The sequence below is a fragment of the Oncorhynchus clarkii genome, chromosome 5 (assembly GCF_045791955.1).
Source record: "Oncorhynchus clarkii lewisi isolate Uvic-CL-2024 chromosome 5, UVic_Ocla_1.0, whole genome shotgun sequence".
NCBI lineage: Eukaryota > Metazoa > Chordata > Actinopteri > Salmoniformes > Salmonidae > Oncorhynchus > Oncorhynchus clarkii.
The window spans coordinates 70,645,666-70,660,967 of NC_092151.1; the positions used below are offsets into that span (position 1 = coordinate 70,645,666).

The following is a 15,302-nucleotide window of genomic DNA, read 5'->3' on the forward strand; positions in this document are numbered from 1 at the left end:
CAAAGGAATTGCCCGTAGAGCTCCTAGACAGGACTGTGTCGAGTCACAGTTCTGGGGAAGGGTAACAAAATATTTCTGCAGGATTGAAGGTACCCAAGAACACAGTGGCCTCCATCATTCTTAAATGGAAGAAGTTTGGAACCACCAAGACTCTTCCTAGAGGTGTCCGTCTGGTCAAACTGAGCAATCGAGGGAGAAGGACCCTGGTCAGGGAGGTGACCAAGAACCGATGGTCACTCTGACAGAGCTCCAGAGTTCCTCTATGGAGATGGAGGAACCTTCCAGAAGGACAACCATCTCTGCAGGACTCCACCAATTAGCCCTTTATGGTCGCTGTACATTCCGCTCATCATTCCCTTATGCCATAGTTTGTACATCTCAATTGTCAGTAAAAACCACATTGTTTAGGCAAGTCAGCCATATCAGCTATGTTTTCTAAAAAGGCAGTAAATGAGACTGAATGAACTGTTTCGCTGCCAGACAAGGCTCTGCTGATAGCCAGGTGTAGTGATGGTAAGGATTCACTCTATGGTGCTGAAAAGAAAGCTCTACTGTTGGGACAGCTTTAAGTAGGCCCCAACAGTTTAGGGACATCGTTTTTCACCCTAATAGTGCAATTAATGTATTGTTTAGTGTTGCATAAAAAATAAAAATAAACAGTGTGACTGTTTGAGGTTGTGGACAGGTGTCTTTTATACTGATAACAAGTTCAAACAGGTGCCATTAATACATGTAATGAGTGGAGGACAGAGGAGCCTCTTAAAGAAGAAGTTACAGGTCTGTGAGAGCCAGAAATCTTACTTGTTTGTAGGTGACCAAATACTTATTTTCCACCATAATTTGCAAATAAATTCATAAAAAATCCTGCAATGTGATTTTCTGGATTTTTTTTCTCATTTTGTCTGTCATAGTTGAAGTGTACCTATGATGAAAATTACAGTCCTCTCTCATATTTTTAAGTGGGAGAACTTGCACAATTGGTGGCTGACTAAATACTTTTTTGCCCCACCGTACATGGTAAAATCTCCACTGCTAGGAACTATGCCAAGAAGGCTGAAGCTTTATGGCACAGGTTAAGATTGCGAACAACACAGTCACTGGTCGTGTCCGAATATCAATAATAGCATGCTACATACTTAAACTGCATACTTAAACTTTTGGAGTGGCTCTAATCCGTGACTGGATCTTTTATTTCTGAGTCTCCTTATTCGTGAGTGAGCAAATTCTCACAGTATCTCAATGGAATTTGGGACTTTGGGACTCAATCTCTCATGCTGAAACCGGAGTATACATACCGGTAGTGAAATGAAAGTTACATGCCAAAGGATGGTATTACCAATGTCACTAAGCAAAAAACAAACAAACCAGCAATAGCCACTACAATGTCGAAACATAATCTTGTCATGAGTTCAGTACCATTTGCTTTATTTTGCGTCCCCACAACTAGTGTATCGACATTAGCTAGCTGGCTAACGTTAACATGCTAGATAAGCGAGTCAGCATAGGCTGCTACCGAGCTAGCCAGCCTACCAAGCTCTAGTCCAATGGAAACTGATGCAACCCTGCTGGCTTCCGGCTAGCTAGATGACCAGATTCAAGGCTTTAATAATTGCCATTGTGCAGAAATAGCTCAGAAAATACTAATTGATGAGGTAGCAAAATTAGCTAGCATGATGGCCATTATATTTTTGTATGGCTTTGATAGTTACCAGTGTACATGCACAAATGCATGATGACACATTGTATTGAAGTTAAGAAGGCATGCAGAACAAACTGCCTCTCTGGGACTGGACTGATCCATCTAGCTGGCTAGTAGAGGTATATAAAAATGCCGGTATACAGATGCATAGCTCCTGCAATTATATTTTGTTCTAGTTATTGACAATATATGTTGCAAAGTAAATACCTGCATCAAATATATATAATTGTATGTAAGTGCATAATATCTCTAGTTGTTTTTTTGCATATGAAAGGGGACTCACCCAACATCAAGCTTGTGAGGGGGGATACACATTTATGATAGCTAGTGACGAGGATGAAAAACCCGGTGCCCACTAGATGTCCTCGTAATACCCATATTTAAATCAATGCACTAGATTTTTCATCAGTATTGTGAATGACAAGCTCATTCAATCTATTTTTGGGTATTTATAATTGTTAAGGTAGGCAGGTAGGTGCCTACGTACTTCAGATCAGTTTTATTCATGAATGGTTTCATGTGAGCTTGGTTGCATCCCCCATCTTAAAGTGTACGATGGCATTTGATATCTTAAATTAGGCTGTATTTCCATTTTTTCTGGATTGCCATTTCTCATTTACTTTGTCCCTTCTCACCCCAGAAATGCAAATCAGTTGTCAAATCAGTTTACAGAGAAAATAACTTGATGTAAGTGTCTAACAGATCCATAAATGTTCAAGGTACTGTATCTTAATAATATACAATTCATATACAATAGTGATATTTTACTAGTGGTGTAAAGTAGTTAAAACCTCTACAGGATCTGTGTCCCCCCGCGGGACGGTTGAGCTAACGCAGGCTAATGTGATTAGCATGAGGATGTAAGTAACAAGAAAATTTCACAGGACAAAGACATATCTGATATGGGCAAAAAGCTTAAATTCTTGTTAATCTAACTGCACTGTCCAATTTACAGTAGCTATTACTGTGAAATAATACCATGCGATTGTTTGAGGAGAGTGCACAGTTATGAACTTGAAAATGTTTGGGCAGTCTTGATAAAACATTTTGAACAGAAATACAATGGTTCATTGAATCAGTCTAAAACTTTGCACGTACACTGCTGCTGTCTAGTGGTCAAAATCAAAACTGCGCCTCGATTCCTAAGTCATATATGGGCCTTTCTCTTGCATTTCAAAGATGGAACAAAAAAGAAACAAAAAAAACGCATGTTTTTTTCTTTGTATTATCTTTTACCAGATCTAATGTGTTATATTCTCCTAAATTTATTTCACAATTCCACAAATGTCAAAGTGTTTCCTTTCAAATGCTATCAAGAATATGCATATCCTTGCTTCAGGTCCTGAGCTACAGGCAGTTAGATATGGGTATATAATTTTAGGTGAAAATTGAAAATCCTCATAAAGTAAAAATACTTTAAAGTACTACCAAAGTAGTTTTTTGGGGTATCTGTACTTTACTTCATTATTTATATTTTGGATCACTTTTACTTCAATACATTCCTAAAGAAAACGATGTACATTCTACTCCATTAATTTTCCCTGACAGAGAAAATGACTCGTTACATTTTGAATGCTATGCAGGACAGAAACGGTCCAATTCACAAACTTATCAAAGAACATCCCTGGTCATCTCTACTACCTCTGATCTGTGGGACTAACTAAACACAAATGCCTTGTTTCTGAATGATGTCTGAGTGTCGGAGTGTGCCCCTGGCTATCCGTAAATTTAAAAACATGATCGATTGTGCCATCTTATTTTTTACTTTTTACCACCTTTTCTGCCCAATTTTGTGATATCCAATTGGTTGTTAAAGTCTTGTCCTATCGCTGCAACTCGGTATGGACTCGGGAGAGGCGATGGAAAAGCAGCCAACAAGTGCTCAGCATATGTGGGAACTCCTTCAAGACTGTTGGAAAAGCATTACAGGTGAACCTGGTTGAGGGAATGCCAAGAGTGTGGCTACTTTGAAATATCTCTAAACACTTTTTTGTTACAACATGATCCCATATGTGTTATTTCATAGTTTTGATGTCTTCACTAGTATTCTTTTTGTAGAAAATAGTAAAAATAAAGAAAAACTCTTGAATGAGTAGATGTGTCCAAACTTTGGACTGGTACTGTACATTGCTAGTTAACTTAACTAGCTCATCAAACTGTATTATCTTTACTTATTAGAGCCTTGAATCTCATATGGACCTCACTGTCACCGCTGGTGATCTAGCTAGCCACATGGACTAGACTAGAGCTTGCTAGCTAGCTAGAGTGGCTAGCTAATGACAATTGGTGTGGGTCCGCAAAATGTAAATGGTAAATGGTAGGTCTACTAAATTCATGACAAAATCATATTTTGGTTGTTTGTTTCTTGCTTAGTGTAATTGCGAATATTATCTTGTTGGCATTTAACTCTGATTTAACTAGCTACAGTTGAAGTCGGAAGTTTACATACACCTTAGCCAAATACATTTCAACTCAGTTTCCTGACATTTAATCAGTAAAAATTCACTGTCTTAGGTCAGTTAGGATCACTACTTTATTTTAGTAGAGAGATTGATTTATTTCAGCTTTTATTTATTTCATCACATTCCTTGTGGGTCAGACGTTTACATACAGTGCCTTGCGAAAGTATTCGCCCCCCTTGAACTTTGCGACCTTTTGCCACATTTCAGGCTTCAAACATAAAGATATAAAACTGTATTTTTTTGTGAAGAATCAACAACAAGTGGGACACAATCATGAAGTGGAACGACATTTATTGGATATTTCAAACTTTTTTAACAAATCAAAAACTGAAAAATTGGGCGTGCAAAATTATTCAGCCCGCTTAAGTTAATACTTTGTAGCGCCACCTTTTGCTGCGATTACAGCTGTAAGTCGCTTGGGCTATGTCTCTATCAGTTTTGCACATCGAGAGACTGACATTTTTTCCCATTCCTCCTTGCAAAACAGCTCGAGCTCAGTGAGGTTGGATGGAGAGCATTTGTGAACAGCAGTTTTCAGTTCTTTCCACAGATTCTCGATTGGATTCAGGTCTGGACTTTGACTTGGCCATTCTAACACCTGGATATGTTTATTTTTGAACCATTCCATTGTAGATTTTGCTTTATGTTTTGGATCATTGTCTTGTTGGAAGACAAATCTCCGTCCCAGTCTCAGGTCTTTTGCAGACTCCATCAGGTTTTCTTCCAGAATGGTCCTGTATTTGGCTCCATCCATCTTCCCATCAATTTTAACCATCTTCCCTTTCCCTGCTGAAGAAAAGCAGGCCCAAACCATGATGCTGCCACCACCATGTTTGACAGTGGGGATGGTGTGTTCAGCTGTGTTGCTTTTACGCCAAACATAACGTTTTGCATTGTTGCCAAAAAGTTCAATTTTGGATTCATCTGACCAGAGCACCTTCTTCCACATGTTTGGTGTGTCTCCCAGGTGGCTTGTGGCAAACTTTAAACAACACTTTTTATGGATATCTTTAAGAAATGGCTTTCTTCTTGCCACTCTTCCATAAAGGCCAGATTTGTGCAATATACGACTGATTGTTGTCCTATGGACAGAGTCTCCCACCTCAGCTGTAGATCTCTGCAGATCATCCAGAGTGATCATGGGCCTCTTGGCTGCATCTCTGATCAGTCTTCTCCTTGTATGAGCTGAAAGTTTAGAGGAACGGCCAGGTCTTGGAAGATTTGCAGTGGTCTGATACTCCTTCCATTTCAATATTATCGCTTGCACAGTGCTCCTTGGGACGTTTAAAGCTTGGGAAATATTTTTGTATCCAAATCCGGCTTTAAACTTCTTCACAACAGTATCTCGGACCTGTCTGGTGTGTTCCTTGTTCTTCATGATGCTCTCTGTGCTTTTAACGGACCTCTGAGACTATCACAGTGCAGGTGCATTTATACGGAGACTTGATTACACACAGGTGGATTGTATTTATCATCATTAGTCATTTAGGTCAACATTGGATCATTCAGAGATCTTCACTGAACTTCTGGAGAGAGTTTGCTGCACTGAAAGTAAAGGGGCTGAATAATTTTGCACGCCCAATTTTTCAGTTTTTGATTTGTTAAAAAAGTTTGAAATATCCAATAAATGTTGTTCCACTTCATGATTGTGTCCCACTTGTTGTTGATTCTTCACAAAAAAATACAGTTTTATATCTTTATGTTTGAAGCCTGAAATGTGGCAAAAGGTCGCAAAGTTCAAGGGGGCCGAATACTTTCGCAAGGCACTGTACACTCAATTAGTATTTGGTAGCATTGCCTTTAAATTGTTTAACTTGGGTCAAATGTTTCGTGTAGCCTTCCACAAGATTCCCACAATAAGTTGGATGAACTTTGGCCCGTTCCTCCTGACAGAGCTGGTGTAACTGAGTCAGGTTTGTAGGCCTCCTTGCTTGCACACGCTTTTTCAGTTCTGCCCACAGATTTTCTATAGGATTGAGGTCAGGGCTTTGTGATGGTCACTCCAACACCTTGATTTTGTTGTCCTTAAGACATTTTGCAACAACTTTGGAAGTATGCTTGGGGTCATTGTCCATTTGGAAGACCCATTTGCGACCAAGCTTTAACTTCCTGATTGATGTCTTGAGATGTTGCAACAATATATCCACAAAATGTTCCTGCCTCATGATGGCATCTATTTTGTGAAGTGCACCAGTCCCTCCTGCAGCAAAGCACCCCCACAACATGATGCTGCCACCCTTGTGCTTCACGTTTGGGATGGTGTTCTTCAGCTTGCAAGCATCCCCTTTTTCTTCCAAACATAACAATGGTCATTGTGGCCAAACAGTTCTATTTTTATTTCATCAGACCAGAGGACATTTCTCTAAAAAGTACAATCTTTGTCCCCATGTGCAGTTGCAAACCGTAGTCTGCCTTTTTTTGGGCGATTTTGGAGCAGTGGCTTCTTCCTTGCTGAGCGGCCTTTCAGGTTATGTTGATATAGGACTTGTTTTACTGTGGATATAGATACTTTTGTACCTTTTTCCTCCAGCATCTTCACAAGGTCCTTTGCTGTTGTTCTGGAATTTAATTGCACTTTTCGCACCAAAGTACGTTCGTCTCTAGATGACAGAACTCGTCTCCTTCCTGAGCGGTATGACGGCTGTGTGGTCCCATGGTGTTTATACTTGAATGCTATTGTTTGTACAGAGGAACGTGGTACCTTCAGGCATTTGGAAATTGCTCCCAAGGATGAACCAGACTTGTGGAGGTCTACAAAAATGTTTCTGAGGTCTTGGCTGATTTCTTTTGATTTTCCCATGATGTCAAGCAGAGTTTGAAGGTAGGCCTTGAAATACATCCACAGGTAGGTACACCTCCAATTGACTCAAATTATGTAATTTCGCCTATCAGAAGCTTCTAATGCCATGCCATCATTTTCTGGAATTTTCCAAGCTGTTTAAAGGCACAGTCAACTTAGTGTATGTAACTTGTGATACAATTAATTATAAGTGAAAAAATCTGTCTGTAAATAATTGTTGGAAAAATGACTTGTGCCATGCACAAAGTAGATGTCCTAACCGACTTGCGAAAACTATAGTTTGTTAACATGAAATTTGTGGAGTGGTTGAAAAACAAGTTTTAATGACTCCAACCTAAGTGTATGTAAACTTCCAACTTCAACTGTATGTATTTAATCTGGTTTCAGATCCTGCAAAAATATGCACACTCAGGGATATGGAGCACTGAGGTATAAAAATAACTGGAGACTGGGTCCAAGGGAATCTACTGAGGTTTACATACCCCGATACATATATCCGGGTTGCTTCCAGTATGGATAGCTGCAGCCTAATATGGCAACCGGAGTATGGGCAAGTGGGTGTGTTGAAAAGTGTGGGTGTATAGAAATCGAATCAGCTAATTGGGCAGATTTGTTGCCACTCAAGACTGTTTGGCGTGTCTGATTGGACTGCATGATGAGATAAGCCAGCGACCAGTGCACCAGTGCTTCCTAATGGGTATCACGGTCTTGTTGCCGGTGGTAGCTAACTTGGCCATTTTCTTCTCTCACACAATTTTTTTCTCCAAATAGGACAGCAGCCTACACAAGAAATAACTTATATTGATAACCATCTAGATGTCACCTTGATACAAAACTAACAGTGAAATACAACTCAGACTCATCATCTGGTTTAAAAGCAAAAGTCAAAACTCTCACGGTATGGTAACTCATTGTACAGCAGTCACCTGGTAATGGAAGAAAAACAACACAGCTCAATCTCAACAGTCTAACCAATAACAGAGTGCTTTCGACACAGCCACTCCTGTCCACACACCCACTCCTTTCCACATGCTCACTACTTTCCTTTCTACATACCCACTTGCCCATATTCTGGTTGCCATAATTGGGAGGCAGCTACCCCCTTCTCGGTTTATATGGACCAACATCACATGCGTACCAGCAGTATGTGTGCACAGGGCGCAGCGAGAGCAGAGACTACCTCGTCACCTCATCCAAAAACATGGCAGACATTGATTTAAAAAAATTATTTAACCAGGCAAGTCAGTTAAGAACACATTCTTATTTACAGCCTACCAAGGAACAGGGTGTTAACTACCTTGTTCAGAGCAACAGACTTTCACATTGTCAGCTCAGGGATTTGATCCAGCAATCTTGCAGTTACTGGCCCAATGCTCTAACCACTAGGCTATCTGCCACCCCTATATTGCAGAATATAAAATGTTATTATCTTCGGCTGTGAGTGGTAAAAAAATATCTGCCCCAGCGATAATTATTTGCGGAATTTTAATGGATGTTTTGTGTTCAAAGTCGATGACTAAAGTGTCTTATTAGAAAAGTTAAATTCTGCTGCACTGAAAGTAAAGGGGCTGAATAATTTTGCACGCCCAATTTCAGTTTTTGATTTGTTAAAAAAGTTTGAAATATCCAATAAATGTCGTTCCACTTCATGATTGTGTCTCACTTGTTGTTGATTCTTCACAAAAAAATACAGTTTTATATCTTTATGTTTGAAGCCTGAAATGTGGCAAAAGGTCGCAAAGTTCAAGGGGGCCGAATACTTTCGCAAGGCACTGTATATTCCCTCTGTTCCCCCCCATGTCTTTGTGTGGAATTGTTTTTGTTACGTGTTTTGTGTGATGCGCCAGGCTGGTTTTTCTCCGGGTACCATGTTCAACACACAGTATGTTTAATTGTTAAACATTTTGCATCTTGGTGACTTTGTTGCGCTTTTGCTGGACGTTTGTTTGATACAGTTGCGTCTGTCTGTTTGCTTCTGCCAAATAAAGTGTGCGCCTGATCACAACTCTCTGCTCTACGGAACCTGACTTCTACACCAGTAGCGCACAACCTGACAATTACAGGGGAAAGTCTGCTTGCGTTTGTGGGTAAAATGACCCTGACCCCCTTTAGAGTAAAGTGAGCATTGCATTTCATGTCATTCAGGGCCAGACTCCAAGGTGCTCAGCGATAGAAACAATTCCCCACAGTTCTGTATAATCACTGGAAATCAGTTAGCCCTTTTCATATCTCAACCCTACCCTAATCTTAGTTTCATGTCCGCACCGGCTCAACCATAAACTTGGAGGTCTGCAAACTGTGATGAAATATTTAGGCTGTCATTGTAATAAGAATTTGTTCTTAACTGACTTGCCTAGTTAAATAAAGGTTACATTTAAAAAAATACAATTTTAATGAAGCAAGGGAGTAACAGATTGAGAGAACAAAATGTAAGGGACATAACAAAAAACACAAACACAATAAAAGAACACTAATCATCCTCCTGTTATACAATCACTTCTGACAAAGATCTCAGCCTGAACTTTAATTTTTTTAAAATACATTTATTAGAATATAAACAATTGGATCCCTGTTGACGGATATAAAATCCCAAACATGCACCTGCAGTTGGAATCAGTGTCAGATCTTTATCATAATAAATACTACTTTTTTCTCCACCATTTTAGTGTTAAGGTTCTCTGAGTGAAATATCAGTTGAAACCAACTCCAGATTTCATCCTTTTTCGCTAGATCTTGTGGAGTCCAAAGAAGTTGGCATGATGAGTGTGGCTGAGCATGGCTGGGTGGGAGACGTTCACATAGACCCAGTCCTGCTTCTCCAGCTGCAATGTGGAGCCCAGGTAACTCCCAGAGGTCCAGACACGCCCATTAGAGCCCGAGCTGCAGTAGCCCTCCCTGTGCGCCTCTATCAAGGTGAGAGGCTTGGAGCTCCAGGGCCTCCTCACAAACACAGAGTGAATCAAGGCATCTGTAGGGGTGCAGTGATTGGCCTCAAACTGCACCCGGGAGTAGATGTGGTAGAGCCCAGTCTCGTTGACCTGCAGACCACCATCCCGATAGACCACGCCTCCCTCAGTGAAGGCCCGCCCTGCCTTGGGCTCCCAACGCAAGGTATTCTGGGAAACATCCTTCTCGATCCGGCCTGAAGGAAACAAAGGGAGACAGCAGGGAGAGTGGGGTTAGATATGAGACTTCACTGGATTGTACAGTCCCTACTCTACATCAGGGGTGCACACCTGATTCAGTTAATCATGGTCCTGATTAGCAGCCGATTACTAGAATCAGGTGTTTGAGAAGGGCTGGAGCAAAAGCCTGCACACCCCATTACTTACCTATGACGTGTGCTGCAGGTCTGCTGGCCTTCTTCCCTGTGTCTGGATCAGACTCTGGAAGGTCACCCACTAGCTTCTCAGGCGCACAACCTTGGCTCTCAATGTTAACCTGTGAAATAAGAAGAAAAAAAGACAATGTCACATCACGTTAACATGCACACAGGTTATTTTAAATTACATTTTGGGGTTAAGGGTATAGAGAAATGTTGCGCTAATGTGCGTTGAACATCAGCTCCTTTCTGAACGTGTTCTTTGATATGAGTCAAGGATATCCTGTAGCAGCGCTGGACTGGTGACCACAATTCTGAACAGATTCCGGTCTTTAAATGTCATTGCTACTTAATAGTCTGAGATGCAGAGGCAGCAATAAAACCTGCATGAAAGTCAAAGTCAAACCTTTTTTCATCTACCCTTTACCTCAGTCTGTTTGTACCACCTACCTCTCACCAGTCTCCCACTCAATTTCCAGTGGTCACAATCATCTCTTTTTAGGTTCAGAGTTTTCAACCGTTGTTGCACGTTGTATTGCATTTTAGGGGAGGGGGGGAAACAGACTACAGAGCTCGCCAGCTTGTAGTACTAAAAGCCAGAAGTGAATTATGTCTGTTTCGTCCAGCTATTCCTATGGGGGAAATTAATGTTGCCCCTATGGGGGAAATTAAAAATAGGATTTGGGATAAATGCCAAAAATGAGATCTGAGGTTATCACAGTCTTAGGGGATATTATGCATTTTGTTCTAGATAATATCAGTCAGTTAACATGACCTTTATGAATTATGAAGCCTTTTTTGTGCTCGTTTTCAGCACATAAATGCTTAAACTCAAAAAGTGACGTTAGCTGATGAAGATGATCAAAAAAACAAAACATAAGATCTCCTAAGCATGTGTTTACCACAGACTATTTTCAGTGTTCATACAAAAACCCCATTAATTTCCCCATAGGAACATTTTTGCCCAGCGAGCCATAGTGGAGTTAGTGCCTACAAAAGGTCGCCATTTCTATTGCTTTCTATATACCTGTTTTCCTCATCAGTAAGTTAAGATGTTCCCAATAACAAAACAATGAAATGCAACAAGATGCTAAATATGAACTACCACAGATTCCTCCCTGCATCCATTTCATTGATATTTTTTTTTGCAGAGGAGCAGTGCAGTGTCATTGCAAAGAGAGATGCTCTTATAATATCCTACAGAAAGAGCATTGAGACAGAAGTGACGAGATACTTTGATACAAATAGAAATCAGAGAGCAGACTTGCTCCAGGAGAACCCCACACAAACACTGAGCAAAACCCCTCACCTGTTGTATCCCATCCAGTTGAGTCTGTAACTTGTGTATCTGGTAGGCTCCCAGCCCCAGAGCCCCAAACACCAGCAGCAGCAGAAACAGCAAAGCCACAACCAGGCTCCAGGAGCCAACCCCCCTGCAGCCTCTGGCCCTGCCCTGCTCCCTTACCCTCTCCTGGGCAGGAGGGAAGGACCAGCAAGGTACCAGGCCTGGTACCGACGGTTGGACCGACGGCTGTGAACCTCCACTGTAGTCCACTAGAAACATCTGGGGGTATGTATAGCCCTGGGTACCGCTCATGGTGCAGTGTGTGTGAGAGGAGTGTGTGTTGCCTCTGTGTGCAGGAGGTGTGTGGTTCTATATCTGAGCCATGGTCTTAAAAAAAATATATATAAAAAAAAAATGTATCAAGGCGACTGGAACCCACAGCTTCCACCCCTACGCTGGGTGGGTGTGTGACAAGCCCACACCACCTCGCACTCTCTTGCCATCCTCTCTCCTGTCAAAATGAAACTTAAGACAGGTGACTGGTGCTGTTGCAGGGCAGGTAGATAATGACCTCAGAGTAGAGAAACTAATTTACACTTTTCGCACAGACTTTCATACATGCATGTGCACATGCGCTCACAGACTTAGAAAATGGAAGTTAAACACGCAGTGATAATTTACTACCTTTGGGTAGAGTAGGGGGACTGCTGCACCTATATAATTAAAAATAAAAGTTAGAAAGGATTGTGCATGTATATTTTTTTATTTGTAAATAGTGATGCAGCAGAAAATGATAGTTTCAGAAGCACACACACTTCTCAGTGGGAAGTAGGAACTGCCACATGAAAAAGCTTACAGCTACTCAGCCTGCTTTCATCAAGAGTCTGCTGCGCTTCGTGAGAACTGAGAACGGTGTTAGTGTGTATGGTGTTTGTGCGGTCTAACCAGGCGAAGGAAGACGTCATATCGACTCAGAACCCCCTAACGTTAACTAACCTGGGTTTACAGGAAAGTGACACTCTTGCACCTCCTCTCTGCACTCAAAGAATGGGATCCAGTAGTGTCTATTGTCCCTTAGCTCTGGACAGCCTTTTGGAGGCCCGTAGCAAGATATGGTTGGGGGTTAGAGAAAAAATGCAATTCTACACATACAAATTCCCTGTTTTAGGTCAGTTAGGATCACCACTTTATTTTAAGAATGTGAAATGTCATAATAGTAGAGAGAATGATTTATTTCAGCTTTCATTTCTTTCATCACATTCCCAGTGGGTCAGAAGTTTACATAGACTCAATTAGTATTTGCTAGCATTGCCCTTTAAATTGTTTCACTGGGTCGAATGTTTCGGGTAGCCTTCCACAAGCTTCTCACAATAAGTTAGGTGAATTTTGGCCAATTCTTCCTGACAGAACTGGTGTAACTGAGTCAGGTTTGTAGGCCTCCTTGCTCGCACGTGCTTTTTCAGTTCTGCCCACACATTTTCTATAGGATTGAGGTCAGGGCTTTGTGATGGCCACTCCGATACCTTGACTGCTGTCCTTAAGCCATTTTGCCACAACTTTGGAAGTATGCTTGGGGTCATTGTCTGTTTGGAAGATCTGCGACCAAGCTTTAACTTCCTGACTGCAGCAAAGCACCCCCACAACATGATGCTGCCACCCCCGTGCATCACGGTTGGGATGGTGTTCTTCGACTTGCAAGCATCCCCCTTTTTCCTCGAAACATAATGATGGTCATTATGGCCAAACAGTTGTATTTTTGTTTCATCAGACCAGAGAACATTTCTCCAAAAAGTATGATCTTTGTCCACATGTGCAGTTGTAAACCGTAGTCTGGCTTTTATATGACGGTTTTGGAGCAGTGGCTTCTTCCTTGCTGAGTGGCCTTTCAGGTTATGTCGATGTAAGACTTGTTTTACTGTGGATATAGATACTTTAGTACCTTTTCCCTCCAGCATCTTCACGAGGTCCTTTGCTGTTGTTTTGGGATTGATTTGCACTTTTTGCACCAGAGTACGTTCATCTCTAGGAGACAGAACGCGTCTCCTTCCTGAGCGGTGTCGTGTCTTTACTATCATTAAATGAAGACTTTCAGTTTTTATCAAAGATTCTCTGTAATTAGTATTACGCGATTAAACTGATTAATCATGTAACTGTAATTAACTAGGAAGTCGGGGCAGCAAGGAAAATATTCAGATTACAAAGTTATAATTTTCCTAATATAACTTTTCAGATATTTTCACATCTGATCAATAGTCTTCTGAATTAATGATTTATTTTACCTCACGTTAGACTCATTCCAAACGTTGTAAATTGTTGGTTATCTGCACGAACCCAGTCTTCACTATGAGCCATCCATACATCAATTGTCTTAAATCATTTATTTATTAACTTTTAATGGCTGCAGGGGCAGTATTGAGTAGCTTGGATGAAAAGGTGCCCGTTGTAAATGGCCAGCTCCTCAGTCTCAGTTGCTAATATATGCATATTATTATTAGTATTGGATAGAAAACACTCTGAAGTTTCTAAAACTGTTTGAATTATGTCTATGAGTATAACATAACTAATTGAAATTACAGCGAGATATGGATGAGTTTTCACTTCCTACGCCTTCCACTAATGTCAACAGTCAATAGAACTTTGTCTGATGACACTAATGTGAAGGGGGGGGGGGGGGGGGTCGAATGAGACAGGAAATAGTCACCACTGCCACGAGTTGACCATGCACGTTCACAGGGGATGGACCTGCGTTGTCTGAAGTCATTCTAATTCCCCAGTTGGAATGTTATGTAAACAACATTCTAAAGATTGATTCAGTACATCGTTTGACATGTTTCTACTGACTGTTACGGAACTTTTGGACATTTCATCACGTTATAGTGGACGCGCTTTGTGACTTTGGAATTGTTTACCAAACGCGCTAACCAAAGTAGCTAATTGTACATAAATAACGGACATTTTCGAACAAATCAAGCATTTATTGTGGACCTGGGATTCCAGGACTGCATTCTGATGAAGTTCATCAAAGGTAAGGAAAAATGTATCATGTATTTTCTGGTTTCTGTTGACTTCAACATGGAGGCTAATTTGGCTACTGTTCTGAGCTCCGTCTCAGATTATTGCATGGGTTTCTTTTTCCGTAAACCTTTTTTGAAATCTGACACAGCGGTTGTATTAAGGAGAGGTATATCTATAATTCCATGTGTATAACTTGTATTATAATCTACATTTATGATGAGTATTTCTGTTGAAACGATGTGGCTATGCAAAATCACTTGATGTTTTTGGAACTAGTGAATCTAATACGTCAATGTAAACTCAATATTTTTTTATATAAATATGAACTGTATCAAACAAAACATGCATGTATTGTGTAACATGAAGTCTTATGAGTGTCATCTGATGAAGATAATTAAAGGTTAGTGATTAATTTTCTCTATTTCTGCTTTTTGTGAATGCCATATTTCGCTGGAAAATGGCTGTGGTTTGGTGGAGACCTAACATAATCGTTTGTAGTGCTTTTGCTGAAAAGGATATTTGAAATCGGACACTTTGGTGGGATTAACAACAAGATTAACTTTAAAATGATATAAGACATGTATGTTTTAGGAATTGTAATTATGAGATTTCTGTGGTTGGAATTTGGCACCCTCTATTTTCACTGGTAGTTGTCATATCGATCCCATTTGCGGGATTGCAGCCATAACAAGTTAACTAACTAAAAAATCACAGAAGTG

The 15,302-nt window shown here is 40.7% G+C and overlaps 1 protein-coding gene across 1 annotated transcript; it reads right to left on the reverse strand.

Moving 5' to 3' along the window:
* Positions 1 to 9,687: 9,687 nt before the first annotated feature.
* LOC139410196 (Fas ligand (TNF superfamily, member 6)) lies at positions 9,688 to 11,880 on the reverse strand. The gene is made up of 3 exons (XM_071155660.1): positions 11,593 to 11,880; positions 10,294 to 10,402; positions 9,688 to 10,103 (listed from the first exon to the last, which is right to left on the reverse strand). Exons 1-3 carry the CDS (start codon positions 11,878 to 11,880, stop codon positions 9,688 to 9,690), a joined length of 813 nt encoding a protein of 270 aa, XP_071011761.1.
* Positions 11,881 to 15,302: the final 3,422 nt, after the last annotated feature.

Coding starts and splice junctions, on each gene's coding strand:
- LOC139410196 (XM_071155660.1), bottom strand. CDS start 11,880: ATGAGCGGTACCCAGGGCTATACATACCCCCAGATGTTTCTAGTGGAC. Junction 10,403..11,592: donor AACTGGATGGGATACAACAG/GTGAGGGGTTTT, acceptor CTTATTTCACAG/GTTAACATTGAGAGCCAAGG. Junction 10,104..10,293: donor ACCTGCAGCACACGTCATAG/GTAAGTAATGGG, acceptor TGTTTCCTTCAG/GCCGGATCGAGAAGGATGTT.